A 27,797-nucleotide genomic window follows, 5' to 3' on the forward strand; every position below is an offset into this window, starting at 1 on the left:
TATGCTCTTTTAATTGAAGTCCCAGATCAACCGCTCCATTATTTTGCCTGGGATCAATGTCAGGCTGAGAGGTCTATAATTCACCAGGTCAGCTCGGGGTGGGCCCCCTCTCAGTTTCTTCTGTTGAAGCTGTTCCAATTTGTATAAATAATTAAATAAGCAAACTTGGGTCTCCCACATCCCAGGAGAGTATCCTAACTATCAGTCAATCTCTCTCTCTCTCTTTCTCCCTGTGGCCCAATGAATATTTATTTATTACAAAATGGAATAGCTTTGACAGGCGAGCACCCTCCCCCAGAATATCCAATAGTCTGGTGGTTAGGGCACTCAGATGGGAGATCCAAGTTCAAGTCCCTGCTCCAAATCAGGCAGAACAAGGATTCAAAGGCAGGTGAGCGAGTGTCCTCATTAGGGGGTGTATTTTGAGATGCACATCCCCACCCTGGAAAATTCCCAATCTGGTCACCCTTGCCTGCCTTTGGTGTGAGGCCCCATCCAGTAGGCATGCTCTGAGCACGCCTACTAGATTGGGCCCTGCAGACAAGATAGGCAGAGGAATGCATAGCTGAGAATCCTGCTGACACTTAGGTGTTGAGTTAGGGTGCGCTCTGCACTGTCATGACTTAGGCCTCTGCTACACTAGTGGGGGGTTTTGAACTAAGATACGCAACTTCAGCTATGCTATTTGCGTAGCTGAAGTTGAAGTATCTTAGTTCGACTTACCTGGCCGTCCTCACGGCAGTGAGTCAACTGCTGCGGTGCCCCCGTCGACTGCACTTACTCCTCCTGCTGAGGTGGAGTATGGGTGTCGATTAGTGGATCGATTTATCGCGTCCAGACGAGACACGATAAATTGATCCCCAATACATCGAACACTACCCGCCGATCCGGCGGGTAGTATAGATGTACCCTTAGGCAGTTTTGTGCATGCCCTCAAGCAGAAACTTAAGCACCTAGGAGACTTTGGCAGCAGAAATTTAGACACCTAGGGAATTTAGGTGGCAACTAAGCAAGGGTTTGGAGGATCACAGGTGTCCCTAAATGTTGGATTTAAGGCACAGAACTGCCATTTTAATGTGCCTACATCCCTTTGTGGATCTAGTCTTTAGAGACTCTTAAAAATCTCATCCTACATTGGCAAACATGAAAATTTCAAGCAGTGACTGGGGAATGGAATTATTTCAAGGCTTTTTGGAATTAATTTCTTTCAACTTCTCATGACATTGATTCAAGGTTTATAATCTCTGCTTCCTCTTAAGATAACTTAGAGACAACCCACTGCTAGCAAACAGTACCAAAACAAAACAAAGTCCTCCCTAAAAAAAAATGTATAATGGTCAAGAGAAACCCTGGATAAGGAGAAGAAAAAAATAATAATACACACACACAAATTGAGTCAGTACAATAGATAGTAAGATTTATTTGTTGATTTCCCATTCAGCAAAGTTTTATCTGTCAATCTGCCACAATTCAAAAAAGGAATTATCTCCAGAGGCCCTATGTTCTCACACACTGTGCCAACCCAGAAAACGTGACTGGAGACCTGCGTGTGGGAACTTGCCTTTTACAGGACAACTTAAAACAAAATCCATGCCCACTGCTATTTGATTCACGGCAGTGCCTGGATTTTCACATTGTTCGGTGTAACCTGCTCTCAGTCTCTAACAAAAGCTCTGGGGCATCCAGTGGAGAACACGACTTTTCCTGTTTCTGCAGAGTAGCCGGGGAGTTCAGTTCCTTGCGTGAGAAGGTGCTGCTGAAAAAGGTTCTCACACTGAGCCGTCTAGAGACACAATACAGTTTTTCCTTTACAGCGTCTATCAGAAATAGCTCTTGTCCTGTACTTTGAGGCAAACACTCATAATCATCAGACCAACTATGCTTCTCCTTCACTGGTGCTATTAATAGTATGTTTTTCCCTCTGAAGAAAGACAAAAGAAGAATGAAGGGACCTGGTGTTTGATCACATTTTTTCATTCTCGCTGCTGCTGCTTTATTTTTTTGCATTCTGAGTTTTCTGAGCTTCAGCTGGTTTTTTCCAGTTGCGGGTAAGGGTTTGGAATCCTCACTGTTTTCAGTTATGTGCCCATCCTTTCTGCGTAAACAAGCAGGGCTTCTCCAAGTCCACCGAGCAGAAGACTGTAAACAAAGCAAGGTGTAACTTTAATATTGATCAAGTACGCACACTTGATAGAAGGGCGAACAGCACAGCATCAAAGGAAAGGAGGAAGTTTGTTTGCCTACATGCGTGTCCTTCATCAGGGTGACATTACAGAACCCCAGCATCTTTCATGATGATAAATTTTTTCACTCAGAGTGCTAAGAAATGGTTGAAACCAGAAATGGCTTGTTTCTTCAGATCTCATTGAGATAGTTCCCCTCCAATATTTTAGAGACGGGTGCATATATGTGTAAATATATAGACACAAATAGCTGCTTTATTTATTGATTTTAAAATAATTACACAGGCATGTATACATGGGAGGGAGCAGGAAGGCTTTGAACCTCATCTGGTTATTGATATAAGTACAGACTTCCCCTTAGCAATTTCTGCTTGTATTCTCATTTGAAAATGGACCCACTGCTTGACAAAAATGGGAAGGGAGATAAACTCTTCTGCTTTTGGGAAATGAACCAACATCTAACTGACATGGTTGGGAATAAACTTCCACTCTGGGCAGGTTATGCTGGACTAGCTGACCAATTAGGATGACCAGACAGCAAGTGTGAAAAATCGGGACAGGAGGATGGGGGTAACGGGAGCCTATATAAGAAAAAGCCCCCCAAACTCGGGACTGTCCCTATAAAAGCGGGACAGCTGGTCACCCTCTGACCAAGAGAAATGCCTGCACACTTAGTGGGCACTTACAGAAGAGCTGGCACACCGAACTGTTCTAACTGGAGCAGTGTGTGCACCAAGGCACATCCCTAACTCCTGCCTCTCCTGGCACAATGACGGCTCTTTCGTTCCCACTCTCACCCAGGCCTTGGGAGCAGCTAGCGTTGGAAGCAGGGTTCCAAAGCGAGCCGAGTTCAATGGAATTGTCTTTGTTTATATAAATGTCAGTCATCAGGCCATCCATCTTGTGCCAGAGCCACTAATCCCCAAATCTCCTCTAAAATCACATCCTAGAGGAATATGGTGGACTGCTGGCTCGTCTCCACTTCCGTTGCAACAGTGAAAAGCTAAATGTAACGACTTTGCATTTTAGCCTCACGGCTTAGTTAGCTTATGAAACAGCAAAGCTCCTTATTAAACTTTATAAATAAAACAAACTTCTGTACAGGTTACTGGTAAGAGGGCACTTATTTATTTATGTTATTCAAAAAGCATGTATAGCTGACAAGGTTGTCCGGATATTAATAGTATTATATTAACTTAAATATTAGTGTCAGTGAATTGTTTATAAACACCATTAATCCCTGAAAGATGCAAACTGTATATAACAATTGTACAGTATACTATTAATACAGTGATACTATTGTGCAGTATAAAGCCCTGGAAGGGTAGCTGCTATGGAGATGGCAACTTTCACATGCAGAGACAGTCCACTTCTGACTATGGAACTACCATTAAGAAGCAATGCACTGTTAGAGGTGCATCAAAAGAGATTTAAAACCAAGAGCCTGGTCACTTATAATCATTACAAATTCATGGCACTTTTCTCAGGAAACCATTAGCCTGAGTTTCCCGCCTAAATTTCAGCTCCAGTTATTAACATTTATCAGCATTAATTCCTTCTGAAATTACAAGTGGATAATATGTTCTTCTTCATTATCCCTATAGGAAAGTCTTATAGAGTTCAATGGGGATTAAACCAACAAGGTCCCATAGAAATTACACTGAAAGAGAAAGAGTACTTTCTACTTTGTATAGAGTTTTTAATAGACAGTTTAATAGAGAATCAGATCTTTTCAAAAAAATTCTGTAGATTGGCTTAAAAATTCGATAGAGACAATATCATTCACTATCAAACTCTATTAACTAGGACTTTTCCACAAGGGCACTTCCTGGCTAGCCGACTGTGTAAACTGCTGTCATGTTCTATTTCAGAGGTGGCTGCTCTTAAGCGATCAGTAAAAAAATGGGTATACCAGGAGAACTACCATATCTGTAGCATCAGTAGCTGGATACATAGTAAAGTGATTGTGGGTGGTTTGGAATGAAAGGCATAAATGTGTGATTTCTATTAGGATTTCTCTTTGTGTATTTATGTATTATCACTTACCAGTCTTTATCCTCAGCCATATAACATGATTTCATTAAGTACATCTCACTAAGCTTTAAAAATATAGGTACTGTCCCCTTAGGGGCCTCACGCTGTTTGCTGCCCTTTACAATCTGGCCATCAACCAAGAGAAGAGGATGAATGTCCTTGCATTCAGGGATGCTACATGTGGCTCTTCCAACCTTGGACAGCGGTTGCCAAATACCCTAGTTTTGCAGTGATAGCACGGGATACCAAAACATCCACCACGACACTTTCTAGCACTGCCATTAATTCACCTGTTGCTCACGCCAGGCACTAACTTCCTTGTGCATGTAAAAAGGGTGAGGGCCGCTAAAGCAGGAGGAGTCCAACGCTGTTACTAGAGAGACAGAGTCAGGGTTAGATTATCACAAGACCCTTAACTTCTGAATTTTTCTGATTCTTGGAAAGTTCAACACTTTTTCTTCAAAACTATTATATTTCAGCCTCTACATCCTGTATCTACATCCATTATCCACAGATCCTTTAGTATCCTGGATTTTATCCATATTTCCCCTTCCTGTCTCCCACTTCATCACAATCCGCTCTGGCTGAGACTAAACAAAATTTTCTCTGTAATTGTTACCAACACACTGCTTTGTGGATTATCCACAAGAGTTGAGAAGTAAAAAGAGATTAGATCTGAAATCTGCTCCTTTGCTTAAGTGTACCAGTGTAATGTATAATCACCAGACCACTGAGCTAACAGAAGCCTTCATTTTAACTTCAAAATGGAGTACTGTCAAGTAATGTACCCTCAACCCTGGATTTACCTTACATTTAAAATATGGTGAATCCTTTGGATACTGTTAATTAAGGGATGAGAGTTAAAAGCACCACACTGTCACTGAGAAACTAACACACAAAATGATAGCCACTGTTAATGTTGGACCTACACCAAAAACCCCTGTGGTTTGTGATCTTATGCTTGCTCTGCAGCTGCGGTAATCTAACAAACCTTATTCCAAAAACTCTGCTGAAATCCCTGATGCTGCTGGTGCACAACCAGTAATAGAAGACAAAAAATATTTTTTTTAAAAATCACCTTTTTGAGTTCTCAACAATCTGAACATAACTCTGGGCTAAGGTCCCAAGCAAAGTTTCTTTTAAAATATTAATTGGTTACTTATGTACGGTAAACACATAAACTTACACATATATTACATACATATATAAATGTATATAGGGTGTATCGTGCATATTGTGTATGCAATTATGTATGTGTTTATACTATATCTATATGTACACAGACATATAGATATACACTGATCTGTATGTATGTGTATTATATATGTCAGTGCATGCATGTATATATATCATATATATGCAATATACACACACATATATATGCGTGCTTGCTAATGTCCTGGGCTGGGTGTGCTGCTGTTTTCTGCCTTTGGCAACACGTCAGCAGGATGTACTGAGTTACATACACATGGCCACAGAAGTGACCTTCTGCAATTGCAGAAAAATACAAAAGATTTATTTTGGCATTTCTTATAAAAAAAGAGCCCAGTTTGAATTTAAAGTCTGCTTTCTGCAACTTGTTTTAACCTATGAGCCGTAGCTGAAAAAAAAGCAACATGAGAAATTGTTTGGGGAACAAGGGTAGAATATGAAATGTCAGCTTTGCATAAATGAATTTTATATACATTTCACTATAGTTTTTCAAGGTCTGTTAGTGAAAAGCTTCATGTACAGAAAGCTTTAGAAGCAATGGATGCATGTTGGTGGAGGAAGTATTTTAATACTTTGACTTTCCATTATATAGGTCACATTTCAGAATGATTCTCTGCCTTGGTGTGATTAGGCATGAATATCTAAAGATAACTAAGAAAAAACAAAATACAGGAAGGAAATGAGTGGTTCGTTGACTTGGAAATTTTTTAAAACAATGAAGGAAAGTCAAGCACAAGGCAAACTGGATTATTTGTGGAAGGAGGATTATTTTTCAGTTACAATGGACACACAATCACAGTTGTATAGTACAGACAAAGAGCTTAGTCCTTCATTCACTGAACCCAATCAGAATTTCTCTGCTGACTTCAGTGAGAGTTGGATCAGATCTTCAAAAATTTCAAGATAAGATGAGAATGAATATCTACATAATACAGACTGGAATTAAATTTTCTAAAGTAGTGTCTAAGAGACTAGTCCTGTTTGTGTTACTCACATTGGGTGAAATTTGTCCCTTTATGGACAGTCAGCACAAAGTTCATGCACCTCAAGAGCCCAAAATTTGCATGCCCATGTTTTGCATGGCTTAAAAATTCAAATCAGTTGTATGCACAGTAGCTTGATTGGCTGCATTCACATGGTTAACAAATGCAAATCTGAGATTTTAAGTGCACAAAATACTTGTCCCACAATTTTGGGCCTAACATCATTATCACTGAAATCTTGAAAACCGAATACGGTAATTTAATTCATTGCAAAGCAGAATCTCTGTGACACCAGCCATACTACGAGGAAAAGAGAAGAGCCTGGTCTAAAGGTCTGTAAAAGTGAGAGGCTTTGGACTTTCAACAGTATCTCCATTTCTTGAGATACACCTTGACTCCCTTATTTATTAATTATTATTATTAATAATAATATTTCTATTGCAGTAGTGCTGAAGTTACGGAACAGGACCCCATTGTGCTAGGCACTATACAAACACAGAACCAAAAGACAGATTGTAAGGATTCAGGCAGGGACTAAGCATTGATACCATTCAATAAGAATTTTGATTTGGGAGATTCTAAGTTTGTTTAGCAGACTCTTTATTACTAAATCCCATGTACTGCTTTGGATGGAGGTATGTATTATTTATTGTTATTTAATTTTATTCTTTCTATTTGCAGTCCACACTATGTTAGGCATTGTCCATGGACACCCACAGGAATACATATGATATTGGTCAGAATGTCAGGAGTTCCTGAAAATCAGGACTTCTCTGTTCTATTCCAAGCTCTGTCACTAACTCACTATGTGACACTGGATGAGTCATTTAACTGCCCTTTGCCTCACTTTAACTAGCTTGTAAAATGTGTATAGTCAACAATATCTCACAGAGATGTCATGAGGTGTAACATCTGTAAAGAGTTTTGAGATCCTCCGAAGAAATTCTGTTCTTTTCAGATAGATTATTAGACCGTGCTCATCACTATGGTGTCTGAACACCTGACTCTCCTCTGTGCAAAATATTTTTGCTACTTGTCAGACTAGCCTTTTAAAAAGCATTTCTGGGTAAAATAATGAGTCTTGTAAAGAAATTCAATAGAAACTTCAAAATAACCATACAAATTTCAGGAAATTACTTACCAACAAACTGTTGGCACATTAACAGTCATGCCAAAGACAAGTGGTGATAAACCAGCTGTGGTAACCTGTAAAATTAACAAGAAGAAAGGATTTGCCTGATATCATCATTGAAAGTTGCAACATCTTTGAGATTAACTTTGTACAGGTGCACTCACACTAAGTATTTGTTTACCCCCCTGGTCAGTAATCCAGCCATAACACAGATGTTCAGTGGGAAGGAGAAACCCATTGGGATGTAGAATCTGCTACCACTTCCATCAAACCCCTCCCCACTGACTTATGACCCTCCAGGGGGCACATGCAGGCACATCTCCTTGCCCTGGCCAGTAGAAGGAAGGGGCAAAAACTATGAAAAGAACCTTATCCTGGAAGTGACCTAGCACTAAGGGAAGCAGGGTCCACATGGCAAGACAGGAGCAGCAAGGACACTGAATACAGCAGAAACCGCCGGGGAACTGTGTGCAGAGCAGGCTGCCGCAGCAGCCAGGGAATCACATGTGGAACAGATGTGACTGTAGGACACTGCAGCTGGGTTCAAGACTGTGCAGAACTTGTGGAGAAGCAACAGAGACTGGACAAGGAGCCAGTGCTGAGGCAACAAGATATATCACTAACTGATCCTGGCCAGGAAATCGGTATTCTCCTATTTGTCTCTAGCAGAGACTGGACTGGAGAGGCATGCCAGGCACTGGGCCTGAGGAGCCCTAACCCTCTAGCAGACTACCACTGTTTAAGCCACAGTACCTAGGGTATTGCAACCTTCCCCTTCCTGCCAGCCCTAGTAAAATACCCCTTCATTTAGCCACACGTCTGAATCATTATTGGGACCTACCAAGGGTCTATAGAATGTAGCATCTGAAAGGCCTTCAACTCTTGCCTCTGAGCAGGGGTACACCCAGCACACCACTAGGACCATCAAGGTTTAGTGTGACACAGCACTACCAGCTGTAACAATTACATCAGGATGGAGTAAAGGTGAACAAGACTTGAGGATGATAGGAGATAGTGCAATGTAAATTCATGTCTAATGCACTATTGGAGGGGGAAAAGGCCAGTGCACTTTTGGTCTGGAAACATAGGAGCATCAGGCTAGGTCCTCCACAGTAACCAAGTTGCACTCAGGGTAGTCTAGGAGGATGGGGCAAAGGTGATTTAATGCCATCTTTGCAGTGGTCTGATCTCAGGGATAGCTGGAAACTAGGCCAGATCCAATGCATGAGTGAGCAGTCTCCAGGCATGTCCCTTCCCCCCATGACCCCAAAGAGCTGTTCTGGCAGCCAGGGATATAATGATATCCATATATAATGAATGGCTCCTTGGCAATGCTCTCTTTTCCCCAAACACTCCCCCTACAAATGGGGCAGGTGTCAAAGCTGCTATGCCGGCCCTCTACCATGTGAGGACTCCCCTTACTGAGGAAGAATCCCCCCCACACACACCCACACACACAGGCAGAATCTTCAGACAGCCAGTTAAGCTGGTTTTAAAGCTGCTTTGTGTCACTGGTAGAACAAAGCAGGGAGAACAGGCCCCAGATCTTGCCCACCATATTATGGAGCAGGATGGTATCTATCCCTGACTCTGCAGTGCCTTTGCTACCACAGCTGCAGTGCTGCATTAAGTTCTGGGCACCTCATTGCCAGACCAATAACATAAAATGGAAGGAGTCCTGAGAACAGTGACAGAAGTGATTAGGGAGAAGGAATTGATTTTCAGTGAAAGATTAGGATAAATAATGTCTATAGAAAAGGATGACAAGGTGACAATCTACAAATGAAAACACTGACGAGTGAAAGGGATTATTTAGGGTAGTACAGCAGGGTATAACTAAGAGTAACAGGATGAAGCAAAATATTTAGACGGTTATCAGGAAAGACTTCCTGACAGTAAGATTTATTAGCTTGTCTAATTGTCTCTCAAGGGAGTGCTGGAAACCCAGGCTCATTTAAAACTTGACAAAACACTAGCATACGTGCAACGGGGAGCATGAAGCCATTTCAGAGCAGACTCTGCTTCACAGTAACTCTGAGTTACATTGTTAGCCCATATCGGTTACATTTATGTTATCATTGCCCTTTCAAAAACAGGCTCAGATCCCTGAGTCTGTCTGAGCTGTGCTCAGCACAAGACCAGGACCAAAAGGAAAAGTGGCTCTGGGCCATCTCTCCACTCCCAGTCCTGAGGCCAACTGAGGGCTGAACCAAGTAATCCAAATTATGTCAGCTAGAACAGTTTCATGGGAACCGCGATGCTGGTTGGGAACTATCCGAGCACCGTGCACCCCAGCCAGGTCCTCTTCTGCCCCAGCCCACCAAGGAATGCCCCCTCCTCCTGTGAGAGAGGAGAGATAGCTATGCTGGATTTATGCCACCTAAGAATTGCTGTAAATTAGGGAAAACTCCAGAAATTCCCGTTTGTATCGCTGGAGCAGTGCAAAGCGGACAAAGCTAGGGGTGCGCATCTGACCCAGCATGTGTAGCATTGGGACTTCAGGTTTACTGCATGGAATTATTGTAATTAATGTGGCCATATGTATCTCTAACTGACATAATCTACCTGGCCATCTGTCTTAGGTGTTTCTAAAGCGCTGCCCAACACCTTAACATGGGCAAAGCTGTAAAGCATGAAATTAAGAGAATAATTAAGCCATCTCTCCATGAGAACATTTCACTACAAAACACCTATATAATATATAGGTCAAAACTCACTAGTTATCTGCGTTTTTCTCGCCTTTATATCCATATGCCAATGAAAATTTAAAAAAAAAAAAAAAAAGAACAGGGAAAAGCTAACTATAGGTACACTGCAGGCTCCAAAATGCAGCAGTGTTAGCACCCAAATGAGATTAGTGGAGGGTGGCACAGTTCACTGTTCTCAGAGTCACTGCTTGAGGCTATCTGCAGACCCAGGAAGACAGAATGCAATAGTTTGCATGCCATTCACATTTGGAAGGTTATCTTTGCAACCAGCAGGGCTAGAAACTTACTGAAAAAAAAATTTAATGCCCAGATATTAGAGAATCTGAGTATGTCATGCAGTTCACATAGACCCAGCCTGGTTGTTGTATTTATTTGGATAAAATATTTGTATAAAATCTAAGAACCTGCACCTTACTGTAATGGGTTTGATTTTGATCTTACATACGTTGGTGTAGCTTTATTAATTTTAGTGGAATTACTCCTGATTTACTTAAGTGTGAGAGTAGAGTCAAGTGTACTGAGCTTGCATTACACTAATGCTGGGGTAGTAGGCTGAGAAGTATAATGCTCATTCCCAAGCACAAATAGAAATCAGTATAGGATGGATGCTGTGATAGTTATAGAACTACTTATCTTTTAAAACTGTTTGCTATTCTTTCGCTATAAGGAACTAAAGTGTCATTTTTTAAAGTGACCCAAGGTATGGTTATGTCACATTGTAGAGTTGTGTTTACAGGTAACTTGACAGGAGGCCAAAAAAGGGAAAGAGAGAAATGACAAACTCGTTGAGAACTGCCCTTATTAAAAATATTATACTACTCTACAGTAATCACCTCCAAACCTCTGCACAAACACTACTGTAAGCTGTAGCCTTTTGGACAATTAATGTAGAACACTTGTATTTTTTTTTACTTATATAACAATGTCTTGATGCCAAATAGAATCAAAATGTTTCTGAGAGCAGAAGTACTAAGTGTATGCAAGAAAAAAACAAAAGAAAAAAAATTCTGCACAGAAACTTCCAACTTAACTTTTTCATTTAAAAAAAAAAAGGAAACGTTTGAAAATGAAAAACAAATTTTCCGGGAAATCAAGCACGTAACGTGCTCTAGGGTAAAATTGGGAACACATGGCTCCAGTCCAGAAGCTAATTTTTCTTTTACTAAGCTTAATTAAAAACAGGTCAACACATTTTGTTTTACATGTACATTTACTTATACTTATAAAAAAAGCCAGAAAAAGGCACCTATCCACATGCTCTAGGTGCCCTTGACATAATTTTAAAAACACATCCTACGTGTACCAGTTGAGGATTGCTCTCCATAAGCTCCCTTTTCCCCTAAAATAATTATGGCACATCTTGTAATACTTAGGAAAGAACAATTTCTAGCCATCAAAGTATTTGCGTCACCTGACGCTGTTATTGAAAAATAATTTCAACCCTACCCACATGAAAAAAAGCTTTCTTTAAAAAGCAGTCACTCTTAAGAGAAATAAGATAATTAGTCACATGGGCCTCAGTAACACAACTTATTTAGACTCGATATTTTGATCAAATTTACCTATCTCAATTCCAGCTATTTCTGTCAATCCAATTGCTGATCTATCTAGATGTAACTTTACATGTAGGCAGAACAAACAGCTCAGGAATAAAAACTACAGTACTATTAGTACATATGACTAAAGAGTGTTTGTCAAAGTCTTAACTAAAAACATAACCACATCCTATGGAAATGTTGTAGGGTGAAACATATAGGTACAGCATCCAAAGTGCCTGGAAATTACCTTGATTCCAGCATGTTTTTAAGGCCATCACTTTGCTTCCTCCTACGGTCTCTTGTATTCTCAGATAAAATAGGGTCATATACATCAATTACGCTTTGTATTTGCAAATCTGCTTTTGTGAATTCATGACCCTTGTTCATTTGCATCCTCATATTATGACCAATTAGAGTTTAGTACGGACTGGTTTTAAAAGAAGCCTCATCCAGTCCTCCTCATCCAGAAAGATGGTATTCATGGCCTGACAACTGAAGAGTGAAGGTGTAATAACAGGAGCAAATGTGGAGAGGGATCCTCAGAGGACCTTGGTGGTGTAAAGAAACATCCCTACCATTCATAAAAGGAGGTTTTGCTTTTAAAAAGATGTTTCTGTGGTTTCCATCTCTACAGTACCCAATCACTCCATAAATGTTAATGAATTAGGCCTCACAACCCACCTGTAAAGTAGGGAATTATTAATATCCCATTTTACAACTGGAAAAACTGAAATACACAGAATTTAAAAGCAAGATTGCATCTTGCCCAATGCACCTGTGCTACTGTGATTCTCAGGATCACGATTCATTCCTTGGTTAGCTTCTGGGGCAGTGCAACTAGGTGCTGCCAGTCAGGGTAGACGGTAAGTTGACAATCTAGTCCTAAATGACTTGCCCAAGGTCTCTCAGGCAATCTGTGGCATAGCCAGAAATTAAGCCAAGCTCTCCTGGTTCCTACTCTTGTGCTTTATCCATGATTCCATTTGTATATTCTGGAGCAGAAAGTTAAAAAGAAAATCCTTAACCTTCTGAGAATTCACTCCCTGGGCATCAACCCTGACCAACTAGTCAGTTTTCTCTCCATTATCTCTAGGATGTTCTCAAGCAACAAAATTTGGATCTGAATTTTAAATACCCCAAAGTTTACAGATGTTCAGATCCAGGGTTTTCGTTTGGACCATTATAAAGGTAAGGGCCATTTGCAAACTTCAGATCCATATCCGGTTCAGATTTTACCATCTTACTCCAGAGTTCAGAGGTGTATGCAAGATTTTGGTTTAGACTTATCTGATTATTTAACATGGCAATATTATTTCACTATAGCCTATAAAAAGTGCTTATTTCCTTTAATTCACCATATCTTTGTTAGAAAACATAATGTCATAGTTCTCACCAGCACTTAGAGTAATTGAATATGGAATAATTTATAAAGAAGTTCCCTTAGTTTACTTACCCAAAGCCAATCCATTTAACCTCACCTCCCCAATCTGCCAAAACTTTTTTCCCTTTTTGAAAATATGTATTTTTCAAAAGACAGTGTTTTGAAACAGCCTTTCAAGTTCACTCACTGATCAAAATAAATCTTCCTGTCTATTTATCATCAGTGTCATCTTCTCCAAACAGAAAAGACAAAAGCTTCTGATGTACGTAACATTTGTTTTCATTTTATCGAAGCAATGTCAGGCTCTTTATAGATATGCTATTTGTTTCACCCTTCATCTGTACCTATTTTTCCAGCCTCTCAGGACCAAAAAACCATCAAGGGAATGGATTAGTGCCAGTGCCACTGGAAACAGTTAAATCAGGTTATCAGTAGTGCAAAAATCACTGCATGCAATATCAATACTGATGACTATTCTTTTACTTCTTCAGGGAGACCCATTGAAATAGTGTCCCAGACTGCAGGATTATTTCCAGTGCCTACATATTTGAGCACCTGCCTTTGCTTGGGCAGTCAGTTACCTCAGTTATCAAAACAAATTGGGTATTTGCAACTAATTAAATACCCGTTTTTATCCAAATGTTGGAATTTGGGAACAGACGCGTAGAGAGAGATCTCAGTCCTGTCTATTAAAATATTTTATACATGTAGCCCTAGATCATACCAACGACATTCAAGATGCTTAAGACTTCAGCTTCACTGTACAACTGAAAAGTTAATATACAGAGACTCTTCTCTGGGAGATGCAAATTCTCATCAGGGTATCAATCTTGTAAAAAAACAATGAACATTAATGACATTTGTCAGCCGTCAACATTTGTACTGATATTCTCCCAAAAGCATTTGAGAGCATAGGCAGGTTATTTTGCTTGTCTCTTGTCATTTATTCAAAGACTTTCCTGTAGGTTGTTTTATGTTTTTGATGCTTCATGTTGGGTCAGAAGTTAATTGCACTGAAAATAAAATAGGTTTATTTCATTTACTCTAGGATTAGTGTCTTACCAGTGCAACTAGGGGGTTTGACTTCCAGGCCCTATTTAGATACTGGCTGCTGACATTCTTGCCTCTGTGTCACTTTGCATGTAATTAGTTGTGCTTTTAGCAATCTCTTTGAATTCACCATCCTTATGTTAATAATTAATAACATACGGAGAATGATAGTGCATACAGAAGTAAGGAAAGTGCACGAGAAGGGGGACCAGCTTTTCTCTGAGGAGGTGGACACATCTGAAAGTGGGTAGGCAAATGTGAAACAAAGGTGCTCAGAGCAAGTTTATAGAAGCAGATAAAGCTCACTCTGTATCTGACTCAGAACAAGATGCCATGACACTACCTACTCTCTGCTCTGCCTGTCCCAATCACAGGGTTGTCAGGCACCCTTTGAGGAGCATCTCGGTAGCAGCCCTGCCTTCCCCCAGCAGCTCCTATGTAAGCGGAAGAGAGACATGTGGAGTGGTGAGCTCACACACACACTCCTTCCTTCCTCCCCTCCTGCTGAGCAACTGCCTAAGGGCTGGGCAGAATCTAGTCATTATGCTGTCAGCACACAGATTTATTACATCGTCTGCCCAGCTTAATGCTGCCATGTGCACTGAACACGGGCCCGTTTTGCCCTCCAGCCAATCCAAATACCTGAGAATGAAACACTTACTACAAGTGTGTTAGTTGCCATCCACAGACCATGCTAAGTTTGGTGTGCTGGCATCGGTGTCACTGAGAGCAAAACATTTTGGGCTTTCCCCAGGTCACTAATACAATGTTTCTTAACCTTTTTGATACCAGAGACCAGTTTGCTGCCTTCCTAAACTGTGTCAAGGACATCTCAGGGACCGTCACTGATCCATGGACAGGCCGTTGAGAAACACTGCTAATACATTTCACCTCAGATAACCTGCTTCCCTTGTTTGATCTGCTGATCTTTAAGGACAGAGTCACAAATTTTGGAAGCAACAGTTTCCAATTCTTCAGTGTTAAGGCATCGTTTGTATTGCTTATGAAACAGGTGGCTCTCTGGTTGCACTCCCTCTTGTCAGAGAATTTCTCACTGCTCTTGATTCAAGGGGCTGCTCCACTAGCTGAAACAGTTGGGTTAAGGGGCATATTTTGCCCATGTCTTTATCCAGGCAGACCATCATAGCCCAGTAAAATCCTTTCCAAGGGTCCTTCCTACTACCTTGCCATATGTGTTTAATACAACTGGCTCAAAATCCAGGGGGAAGGAGACTTTATAGGGTAGTATGGAGGTGGAGAAATTCTGCCCTTACCGCCTTTCATCTCATATCTGGAGGGTGGCATTAGCATTCTGAAATACTGACGTTAGGGAACCAATATGGAGTGGCTAGCTTCCAAACGTTTTCCAAATTGTGCAAAAAGTGCCCTCTCATTCTGATTGTCAGTTTGTTTGGGAGTTTAATGGGAAAACTCTGGGTTTCCCAGTACTTTATCCTCAAATTCTCCCTCTAATCACAATGGGAACTGTCTATCCCAGAGTACTCCTTTTTCTTGTCTGACTTTCTCTTGATGTCCCTGGAGAAAACTTCTCATGAATCTATACAGGAGGACTGGAGAGGGGACACAGTGGCTTTTTTCTGGGTTGAGATTTCCCTGTCCAGGAACCTGGAGGAATCTTCTTTGGCTAATGTCTAACCTGCACAACTATCCTTGGGTTATATTTTGATTGGTGATCATGAGAGCTGGAGAGTATGTGCTATTGTTGTTCTTCCTCCTCTCTCTGTCTCTAAGAGAGGTTATCTGTGTCATCTCCCAGCCCAGCTTGGAAGTGGTCTGGCCATAACTGACAGGCTTCTAGTTCTCTTCCATGTTACCCTTTCTTCTGGAGAAGGACCAGAGGTGTATCTGTCATGTGGAACAGGTGCAGGAAGAAATTTGTGTGGGCCTGGGCTTTGTGCTTGGAATATGGAACACTCCCAGCACCCTTGCAACCTATATTCACACCTCCCTCCACACCACACCCCTTGCATTCTACAAGATCCGGGAGAGCAAGACTGGGGCTTTCTCCCAGCTGCTGCGCATAGCTGAGTGGCAGCTTTGTTCTCCTCTCCTACTCCACTCAGCTAACCAGCAGTTCTAAGCAGCCTATCAGTGGCTTTTAACAGCCTTCCATCACCAATCTGCTGAATGATGGCTGTCAGACCGGGGTGCTTCTGTTAGTGAAGCTCCCAGAGGCTACCAAGGCCTTTCCCAGCATTGCTCATTTTAGAAGAGGTATTCAGTGTATGTGTTTAGGCCACAGGGTTTGAACTGGGGAGCTCCATCTCCTCGTGCTTAAATGTTGCTGTCTGCCAGTGATCTCACTCTGTAGCCTGTCACTACCTCATTAGTCTGCAGCTGTAGCTGAGTGATCACTGTGGTACTATTTATACCATAATGATGTGTGATATAAATAGTTAGACAGCATTGCCATTCTGCTGATTTATTATCTGCCAGTCTTTACTTCCCATCTTGGAGATTATTTCTTCAATGTCCATCTCTTTGTTTGGTATGTTTCATTTGTTCTCATTACTATCTCTTTGCTCTGTGATCTGTTGAGATAAGCTTGCAATAAAACTAAGGCCCCAGTTTTACACTGTTTCCAGAATCAGGGCTTTAGATAATTAAAGCAACATTACCAACCTACTCAAATTCACTCAGCACCTTATCTTTTAAGATTTATATTTTATATACAGTGTTTGCTTCTTATTCTGGAAGAGCATTTGAATGCCAGAGAACTGCTCAACTGTTTACTGATTTCACAGTTATTCTATTCTTCATAAACTAGTTATATAGTGCTGAATTCTGTCTTTATATTATTTTTTTAATGAAGCCACTTCTGGGATAGAACACAGCAGTTGTTTAACAGCACATAGCAACACTACAAGTTAGGACAGAAAGCAAATAATACCTTAGCTTTTGAATGTAAATGACTGATTTGGAATTTGGGCAGGGCACCTCTCCTTTTTAAGCAAAAGCACCCTTATATCTTTAATGGTCAAATATGATCAAGACCATACTTTTTTCTCATGTGAACGTCTGCAACTGTTCATGTATATAGTGTAAATATATATATATAAACACACATAATGTGATAATAAGTAACCCATTAATTTTCAGGGTCAGATGACTGAAATATTGCAAGTATGTCATAACTCACTTTAATTACTTCCCCAAAAACAAAAGACATCTTGAGACTTTAACAAAAACCTTTTTTCTCTCATAAAACTCAAGACTTGGTTGAAATTGTGGTAGCTATTTCTTTTTGGCCATCAAATATCCATCCCACCCTACCTTCTCTCTTGTACCCAAACATCAGACGTCCTGTAATAATACAGAGAGAACCAAAACAAGAAGCATATGGTATCTGCTACTGATGCCAATGGCCAAAACACACATTCCCCCTTCCTATGAGTAATGTGATTGGTGGCACTACACCAGACAGCTTCGGCCTATAAAATGCAGAGCTGTTATAGTACTCAACTCAATTTTAACTCTGCTTTGGTTTGTGTTAAAAGATTTCTCTGCAATGTGACCACTGCATATGTAAACCAGACAGTGATTTTTTTCACCAGTTCAAAGAAGAAAAGAGAACTTTATGCATACAAGTTCTCCATGTGGTCTGCTTTGTTGTATAAAACTGCTTTCAGCCAAGATTCAAACAGGTGCACAAGTATATCCTCTATTAACAAAGCCTGCTTAGCTGAAGCCAAGGAGCACTGGAGAATCCAAGCAACAGTTGAAGTCTTGTCAAATGAGGATAACCCAGGGCACTGACGGACTGGAAATAGTGAATTTCATTAGGCCCAACTAACTTTGTCTTTCTGATTTTATAAGAAGATTATTTTTCCATTCTTGCTGCTGTTGGTACATGCACATTAGATCAAGAGATAGCTATTTGAGACTATATAATCAATTCCCAAGGGACAAAATTAATATTTTCAATACGTCACATTGTCAAAAAACCCTCTCATTAAAGACTGACGTGTTGCTATCCCCCAGTGCTCAGTGAAGGACACCATATAAGACATTGTTTTTTCTCCACTGTCACTTCAACACCCTAAAATGTCCTCTTTTCCCCCCAATTTCTTCCCATTAACTCCAGACGCCTCAAACTGCTGGTGTCTTTCTTCTCGGACAGTTGAGTCCAAGAAGTTAGTAGGGATAACTGATTTGTCCTATTAATTATTATTATTATGGTTATTACACTTGTATATAGTGTAATAGGTGTGCATGAAATGACAGCAACAAAAAAAAAGTAATATGTTCTATGTGCTAGAATGATAGGAACTGCTGTAATGGAACAGACCAATGGTTTGTCTGCTGATGTATCCTGTCTCTGGTACTAGCCAATGTAAGAGGTTTCAGAAGAATGTATAATCCTCTGATAATGCAACTAGCTGTGCTACAGATGTATTCTGCAGAGGGAGGGAGATTTCTTCTTGACCCTCATTTGTGTTCACTTTTTGCTCTGGAGCATGTGGTTTGCTAGTCCTTGCGCTTTTGTCCTAGAAAGAATGCCATACATACAGGGTCTGTTCCTGCTCCTGTTGAAGTCAGCAAGAGTGTTGCCACTGACTTCACTGGAGCAGGACTAGACCTGTAAAATGTACAATCCTCTCTTTAATCCTACTAAACTGATTGCCTCAATATTGTTCATTTTATGGCCTGAATTTCACAGGTTAATTATGCAGTATATTGAATCGAAGAAGCATTGCCTTTTAGCTGTTTGAAAATTACTGCCTTCCAGTTTTATGGAGTGACCAGTTGTTCTAATGCTCTGCTGCTTCGCGGTAAACCACACTTGATCCAAGGCTAAGCCCACAGCTTGTGTGTTTGCATTCTGAATGATTCTTCACCTCAGCCTCCAGACTTTCAAGGTTACAAAAGAGAAAAGGATCAGCACAGGAAATGGTGGTAGCCTAGTAACAAAAAAAGTAAATTAAATTTTAAGAAATGCTCATCCCAAAAGAAGGTGGCCACCCACTAGAGCTATGGAAACAGCTTTACAGGTAGAGCAAAGATCAACTAATGGCTGGCTTTTTGGCAATTGTTTCGGCTTTGATAGTTTTGGTATATTGCCCTGTCACAGTGTGGACTGGCCCTTTAAGGGGCTTTGGGCTCAGCCCCAGTTGCGCCTAGGTTATGTGCCTCACACCTGGCAGAGCCCACATGTGAGGGGGGGCATGTGGGGTCACATCCCCCCAGATCTGCCACTTAGCCTGTACTGAGCATGCTCACATGGACTGAGTATGCTCAGTAACACTGCTGAAGCTGGCTGCCTTCACTCTGCCCTCCCCCCCCCCCCACTATCGGCAGGCACAGGACTCTCTGCCCACAGGTGATGGGTTTGGCCTTGGGATGGTGGTTGGGTCAGGTGACCAGGCATCACTTGATTGAAGCCCAGGGGTAGGGCTTCTTATAAGAGGGTGAGACCAGGGATAAGAAAATTCTAAGGGGGAGACATGGAGTGGACCTAATGAAACACCTCTGCTGAGAGAGATACCCTGGGTCTAATATCCTGCTACAAGGATAAAGAGACAGAAGAGAAAGGGCATGTTAGGGACACAGGGTCACAATGGGGAGGAAGCTCCCTGAATCAGTCAGAGGTAAAGGCCTGGCTGGAGCTTCCTGCAGTACAGGGTAACAAGATAGCAAGTTTGAAAAATTGGGACTCTTTTTGGGGGTGGGAGGAGGGTATATAGCTGCCTTTATAAAACAAAGCCCCCAATAGTGGGACATTTGGTCACCCTACTGCAGTAAGAAGCAGGAGCAAAACTCTTCAGAGGAACTTAGGAGCCCTGCTGGAGCATACTGGATTGGTGAGCCTGGAGAAGAAAGACTAGAAGATCCTAGTTTTGAGTTAAACAGTTATTTTATGTTAAACCAGACTCTGAACGGAGGGAGTAGCACACCCAGACCAGTTGTGCTGGTTTGCCCTCCTGTGGAAGGGGGGAAACTGAGACACTAGAGATACGACCTTGTTACATGCCTCCAAGACAGATGTGAAGGAGGAGTGAGTTCTACACCCTAGGGCCTGCTGTGGTGAATATGCCATCACCTGCAAATAGGCAGACGTCCTCACATTAAAGAGGAAGATGAAGAAGAAGAAATACTCAGCTCATTCCTCTTGTTGTACACATCTGTCCTATGTAGACAAATGTTCTTATTACTGCCTCCCTTCACCACTCCTGCCTCCCACTGCTTGTGGCACCCACTTGCCAGGCCTGGAGCAGACCAATGGTCCATTTAATGCAGTATCCTCTCTCCCATAGAGAATGCATCAGCCTCTCACACTATACCTAGTTATGTTGAAATTATAAGCTTTTTTGGACAGGACCTGTCTTCCAGTCTGTGTTTGTACAATACCTTCTACACAGCCACGCTGATCTTGATTGCAGCATGTCAAGGTGCTACCACAGCACATACAGTAACAATGCAGAGAAGACAGGTCTTTAATTAGGCATGATTCTTGCAGCAGATCTTGTACAATTCATCCTAATACCATTCATGCATGAGACACACTTTTGCCACTGTAGGTGGGATCCCTAAAAGGCGAGGGCATTAGAACTCAAATATCCCTCAGGCTGATGTTAAAGAAGGGGATCACAAACACAGCTATGGGTCTAGCGGAGGGCTATTCGCATAGCTCTGCAATGTCCAGGGCAAAGCTATAGTACAATACAATTCCTGGTAGGGTTTCCAGGTGCCCAGTTTTTGACACCAAAAGTCCAGTTACCACAGGTTGGGGGTGGAGCAGGTGCCAGGTTATCAAACCCCCACCAGCCTCTGTTCAGTCGGGGCTGCATCTCATGGGCAGGCAGGCAGGCAGGCTCCATGTCAGACTGCAGCTCCGGAGCAGAGGGAGCCCAGGCGGGAGTGGGGCAGGGAGATGCAGAGGATCCAGCTATGAGGAAGGGGAAGGGGGCAAGCAGCAAGCGATGCGGGGAGAGGAGGCAACAGTGGTGGTGTCTGGGAGAGGCAAAGAAGGGCGGGACCTGGAGGAAAGAGGTAGGGTAGAGGCAGGGCAGGAGGGTCTGGTTGTCAACAATTAGGAAGTTGGCAACTTTAATTCCTGGTAGCTGCAGCCTCACTGTTAAAACAAAGTTTTATTGAAACTGTCGAGCTTACGGCTGTTGAAACTGTCATCTGATGTATGACAGTACTGTACTAAACACAGCACCATCTGGGAGATGCTGTGTGACAGCCTTCCAGCTACTCTGGCATTTCCATAGTAAGCAGGGTAGGGCATTCAGAATTGGGAGGAGATCTTTCACAGCCTTCCTAGAAATGATTTAAAAATACAGGGCCAAATTCTCTGCCAGCACAACTCCACTGAAGTTGAAGATGTAATGATACCCCAGTCAGAGTTATTCTGGCAAAGAATGTGGCCTACACTTTGTTCAGTTCTGGACTTACACAGACATGGGATCACATTAATTTGTCTGCTGAGGAGAAAACTGTGGAGAAGAGGAAATTGCAAGTGCAAAATTTCACCAAAATATCCATTTTCATAAAATTCCATGAAGTATAATCTTTGGCTGAGCTCTAGTGTACAAATTCCTTTTGAGAGTCCTTCATCTCTGTACATAATCCTAGTCACCTGTCTAGCTAAAATTTAATTTTCCCAGAATGGAAACACACACCTAATTTACCAGGGACTTTGTTTCAATTTATTGCTATGACTCTCATACTCAGGTCAATGACAACAGATATCTGTACACACAAACCTTTGAGTGGGCATATATAATATTCAAAATGCTCTGTGCTTTAAACCTCCACTACACCCTTTGCCACACCCTAACATTTTAAGCAGAGACTCAAAGAGCTTAGCCCAAACAAAAGAAGGCTATGAGGAGATATGATTGCTCTCTATAAATACATCAGAGGCCGGGATAAATACCAGAGAGGGAGAGATGTTATTTAAGTTAAGCACCAATGTGGACGCAAGAACAAATGGATATAAACTGGCCATCAACAAGTTTAGGCTCAAAATTAGAGAGATTTCTAACCACCAGAGGAGTGAAGTTCTGGAACAGCCTTCTAAGGGGAGCAGTGGAGGCAAATAACCTAACTGGCTTCAAGACTGAGCTTGATAAGTTTATGGAGGGGACCTTATGATGAGATTGCCTTACCATGGAAAGTAGCTCATCTGCGACTGCTAGTAGCAAAGATCTCCAGCAGCCAGTGATGGGACACTAGATGGGGAGGGCTCTGAGTTACTACAGAGAGTTCTTTCCCAGGTGTCTGGCTGGTGGGTCTTGCCCACATGATCAGAGTATAACTGATCACCATATTTAGAGTCAGGAAGTAATTTTCCCCCAGGGCAGACTAGCAGAAACCCTGGGGAGGTGGGCGGGGGAGGGTTCATCTTCTTCTGCAGCATGGATCATGGGTCACTTGCAGGTTTAAACTAGTGGGAATGGTGGATTCTCTGTAACTTGAAGTCTTTAAATCATAATTTCAGGACTTCAGTAACTCAGACAGAGGTTACAGGTCTATTACAGGAATGGGTGGGCAAGGTTTTGTGGCCTGCAACGTGCATGAGGTCAGACTATATAATCATGATGGTCTGTTCTGACCTTAAAGTCTATGAGTTAAATGGGTATGGGCACAGGGTTTTTATGAAGTGAAACAGGTTCAGGGATCATGAAAAATATGTATGCCAATCATAATGCTGTTCTTACAAAATATCCTTGGTAGTTAATTCTCTGAGATTCAGGTATGAATGCAAAAGTAATTTGATACAAACCATCTGCACCAAGATTTGAACGAAAGCTTCCATTTGTATTTTTTTTTAATCAAGTTCAAAGACTTAAAATAATTTTAATCTGTAGTTTCTCATAGGACTACTCATATGCTTAAATTTAAGCCCATGCATGAGTGTTTTGCTGGAGCAGGGTCAGAGTGCTCAGCATCTTGCAGGATAAGGGCCCCTGGAAGAGGCATGCCCTCAACAAATCCCATCCCCTCCTTCCATTACTGATGCTTTACCCACTAGTTGATATCATGAATTTGATTGGCTTGGCAGTCAGAAATATTGCCGGCCTCTACCAAGCCACCTGTGTTAAAGAAATATTTTAATTGTGAAAAGCTAGAGACTATGAGCAATAGGGGTGCACTGTTTTGTTTTTTTTGATTTCACAGTATGCATACACACCTTCCCTGGCTGATGTCAGTGTTTCACAACTATTGAATTATCATATTTCTGCAACACAGATCACTCTTGAGAGGGAGGTCAATGGTATTGGAAATAGCACAAGAAAGTTAAGGATGCATAATCTGGTTTTTAAAAAAATCCATTAACCAAAATAGCAAATTTCCATCAACCTCTCTACCCGCTCATGCAAAACACACATTTGGGGATATTTAAATGTGTGTTAAAAGTCCATTTCCTATTATATTTCCCATCTCATGGCTCCTTTGGGAGAACATTCATTCATGAACAAACAATTCCCAGACCAGTTAACTAATTTCTTTGCTGACAAGCATGGACAAAGCGTCATCTTGTTCCAGCCCCCACCACATTCCCCCAGCAAGGGCTGGGAACAAATGTAGTCCCTGCAATCAAAGAACTGTAAAGATTGTTCCCTCCTAGAACGCTTGGCGGAGCAATTCATTGTAAATGGAATGGGTAGGAGACAGGGACCTACCCCGCTCCCCTTCATATCAGCCCACAGGGCCAGCCAGACATAGGAAAGTGAGCAGGCTGCATATGTCCCCTGTGCACTGGGGATTTCAGGGATAGTTTGTACATCTGGAACTCAAGCCATTCATCCATGCTGCCTCTCCAGGGGCCATGTGGCTCCACACTGACTCCAAGGGGGGAAAAAGTACTATAATCTGGTTTCTAAATAATAGAGGGAGAAAAAAATTAAGAAATGCAGGCAAGGGGGTGGAGGGAGGGAGTTTTTCGGCAGAGATTTGGTAGATAGCTGATGAGACAAAGATACAGGAGATTTGTTCCAGGTGGCAAGAGCTGCAACGAGCACTCTCCTACCAACACTGGTGAGGTGTGTCTGAAAAAACAGGTATGTAGAGAGAGAGACAGAGACAGACAAGGGGCCTGATCCCAAGAGAAACTGAGTGCCTGAAACATCCACTGAAGTCAATAAGAGAGATGGTCCCTCTCAAGCTCAGGACTGAAGTCAGTGAAGTAGTCTAGAGAAATTCCATCCTGAAATGAATGGGGAGCCAATGGAAGGGGAGTGGTCTGTTTTGCTCATTAAATTCCTTTCAAATGTATGTTGTAATTCAGATACCTTTGAAATCTTCAACGTTAGCATATTATTTAGTACTCAGTATTTCATCCATCTGGCATGGATATTAGCAGTGGAAACTATTTCCAAGCCAGTACTTGTCTTCTCCTTGCCACTTACACTCATGATTCATTGATCAGCTTTAGCTCTCCATAGATAACTAACCCAGGGAGACTAAATAAAAATGAGGGTGGGTGGAAATCTATTATGCATAGGAACCAATAAGCACAGTTTCCTCTGCAATTCAAAACCATATCAGCTTCTGACAGATTCTCTTTAAACTGTGTCATTCTCTGCTGCCCCTGAATACATGAAAGGAGACATGGTGTGTATATGGGAAAGGGCAGTAGTGGGGTGGAAGGTACCTAATGGTGTCATATTTCAAGCTAGCATCTAATGCTCACTGGGTTATCTTGACATTTAATAAAGTGCAGTGAGCATTTCAAATGGATATGGTTATGGCTAAATGAACACTGACCATTAAAGAGCATCTCTTCTGCCCAACCCTCAGGATTTATGTCTGCTCCTACTGGAGGAGTAACTTACAGTACTGAGCACAGGTTAAAACTTGCACCTTGCTTGTATGACAATGCTGCACCAAGTAGCAATATGTAACTGTACTCCCCTACATGCTTTCATAGTTAGCTATATATCAATACCACATCTAAAACCTGTATAGCCATGTGTGTATTTTATATGGATGCTTACCTGTGTAATTAATTACTTGTACACATCCTTACAAAATATGAAGAGCTTTAAAATATGTATTAAAATTTTCTGTTCTTGAGAGATTTCAAATTCCCAAACATTTCAGTTATTCTTATAAAAGAGACTCACTCTTATAACTGTATTTTAAATGCCCAAGGGCCATACTCCATTTAGCTTAATGGTCATGTTATATACTGAAGGGTTGTTATGGAGACTGTTCTGAAGTATTCCTAGAAATTTCAGGGTATAATTAGTGGTGGATGCTACAACACAAGTATCAAGTTATCTCCATGGAAACAACCAGAAAACCTATACTTTTTTTGGTTGCAACAAGTGATCTGCATCAACACTGCTTTTTATAGACCTTTAAGATACTATTAAGGGCTCACTGATTGCCTTGTTTGTTAGTTAAGTTCAGCTTAGATATACAGGGTAAAATTCTCTCTTTGATCCACGTGTCTAGCTCCCATTGATATCAACAGAAGTTACTTATGTGCCACCACGGATGGAATATATTCCATACAAAGTAGATTGATGACATTAACCTTATGATTAGTAAGACTGAGGATGATATGTTAGAGATGGAAGAAGTTAACTTTAAAAAAAAAAAATCTTCCTATTTTCCCAGTAATCTCTTCTTCCACTTGGCTCTTCTCTGAAGCCTTGAGAGCATGGAAACTCACTCTCTAACTGAAAAAGCAGCAAAGAATCCTGTGGCACCTTATAGACTAAACAGATGTTTTGGAGCATGAGCTTTCGTGGGTGAATACCCACTTCGTCGGATGCATATGCACATGCATCCGACGAAGTGGGTATTCACCCACAAAAGCTCATGCTCCAAAACGTCTGTTTAGTCTATAAGGTGCCACAGGATTCTTTGCTGCTTTTACAGATCCAGACTAACACGGCTACCCCTCTGATACTCTCTAACTGAAAGTTAGACACAGCTCACAGCTATGCCACTCAAGGCACTGGGCAGAAGAGTGATACAAGATTCTCTCTCTCCCCCTGGTGCCGGGCACACCACTACACAGTTCTTCCAGATCAGGGAGTGAGGTTGGGAGCAAGATTCTTATACTTTGCACCGAAGCCGTGGCTAAAGATAATATACAGTACAGATAAATCTCCAGTCAGGGTTTATTCAGTTCTTGTATAAGCAATTTGATAAGTTCCAAACCAAGGAAGGAAGGCGTCTGTCATCCAAGAGCTACTCTTACATTAGTTTGAATATACCTGTGCACCGAGAGGAAAATATATTTTAATCTCTAACACTGACTGGTCACGTGCACTATAACAACATTATTTTGTATAGAAGCTTTTACACAAGTGATCACACAGGGCCAGTTTGTGAACCCTTTAGGCCCACTGGTGAGAAATTTGTTACATCAGTGGTTCTACTGACTTCACTAGGAGTGACCCATGTGCATCCATTACCTTTGAAAGGGCTTCTCCTGTGAGTAACTACATATCAGCAGGAATAAGGGGTTCACAATCTGACCCATAATATTTTCCAGTGTTAATTCAGCTATAGAGCTAAACACCAACTAATAGCACAGCAAGAGGAAAATTAAGAGGCACAGGAGTGAGAGAGACATTTTAGGGAGGTTCAAAGACAGTGAAATGTTGATAAGGCAGAGCAAGTCAGAAATCATTGTCTTGCTTTCCTTGGTGCTTTAGCTGCTGTTTCAGATGGCTGGAACTCCAGCAGAGACTGCCTTTGGACATTAGATTGTGTGAAGAAACGGAGAGGCAGCCAGCAGAGCTAGATTTTGGACTTCATGAAGCGCATGGCCATGGGCCCCCCCAGGTCTGGGAGAATCTTGGCTTTCTTTAAAAAAAAAAAAAACAACAAAGTGCAGTTCTGGCCCCTTCCTGTTTGTTAGGGTGACTATTTCCCAAAGGGAAAAATGGGACATTGCGCAGAGCTGGCCCAAGCCATTTGCCCGAGCCCTGCCTGTCCCCCACTCAAGCTCTGCCATCCCCCCCATCCGCCCCTCTGCAGGGTTGGTATCGCCACTCACCCCCTCACATGTGCCTCCTCACCACACCCCACTTTTTTGACAAAAGTGGGCATCTGTCCCGTTTGCTCTTGGCAACTGATCAAGTCAGAAAGACAAATTGGACAAATGCCCAATTTTGCCAAAAAAGTCAGGATGCCCAGGACAGGGCTTAAAAAGGGACGGTCCCAACCAAAACGGGAAGTATAGTCATCCTACTGTTTGTAGACAGCCTTCAAATGTAAACAGATATAATCCATTTTCATGAATCTGTGCTACACTTCCTCAGCGGGAGTCTGTGAGGGCATAAAACACACGTACAAAGCGAAATTATTCAGTTTGGGGTGCATCCTAAAGAACCACCTCACTAACCCAGCTTTAGGCTGGCTCTGTGCATAGTGCTAGGATCACAGCAGGCTGGAATCACTTATATTTGAGGTGAGGAAAGCAAGATATTGTTCCAGAAGCCCCCACAAAAGTACTAAAGCCATGTCTGGCAGCCAGTATTAGCCAGAAGAGGGATTGGGGAGGGGCGCAGAAAGAGACAAGGCCCATGAGGTAACCTGTGGCAAATATATCCAGCGATAATGAATAAAGAGCTAGTGCAGCTGT

General features: G+C 41.8%; 1 protein-coding gene across 19 annotated transcripts in view; it reads right to left on the reverse strand.

The window, feature by feature from the left end:
• The window catches only part of TMEM241 (transmembrane protein 241), a 137,404-nt gene that overhangs the window by 54,984 nt on the left and 54,623 nt on the right, over nucleotides 1-27,797 (reverse strand). For 8 of the 19 annotated variants that reach the window (XR_005593140.1, XR_005593139.1, XR_005593136.1 and 5 more), the window contains exon 14: nucleotides 7,554-7,618. Coding sequence is in view for 12 of the 19 variants with exons in the window: in XM_039521291.1 (XP_039377225.1) it covers nucleotides 7,554-7,618 (65 nt within the window). In the remaining 7 variants the exon portion in view is untranslated. The other 11 variants (XM_039521290.1, XM_039521298.1, XM_039521287.1 and 8 more) reach the window with 5 other exon arrangements.

The sequence above is a fragment of the Mauremys reevesii genome, linkage group 2 (genome assembly GCF_016161935.1).
Source record: "Mauremys reevesii isolate NIE-2019 linkage group 2, ASM1616193v1, whole genome shotgun sequence".
NCBI lineage: Eukaryota > Metazoa > Chordata > Testudines > Geoemydidae > Mauremys > Mauremys reevesii.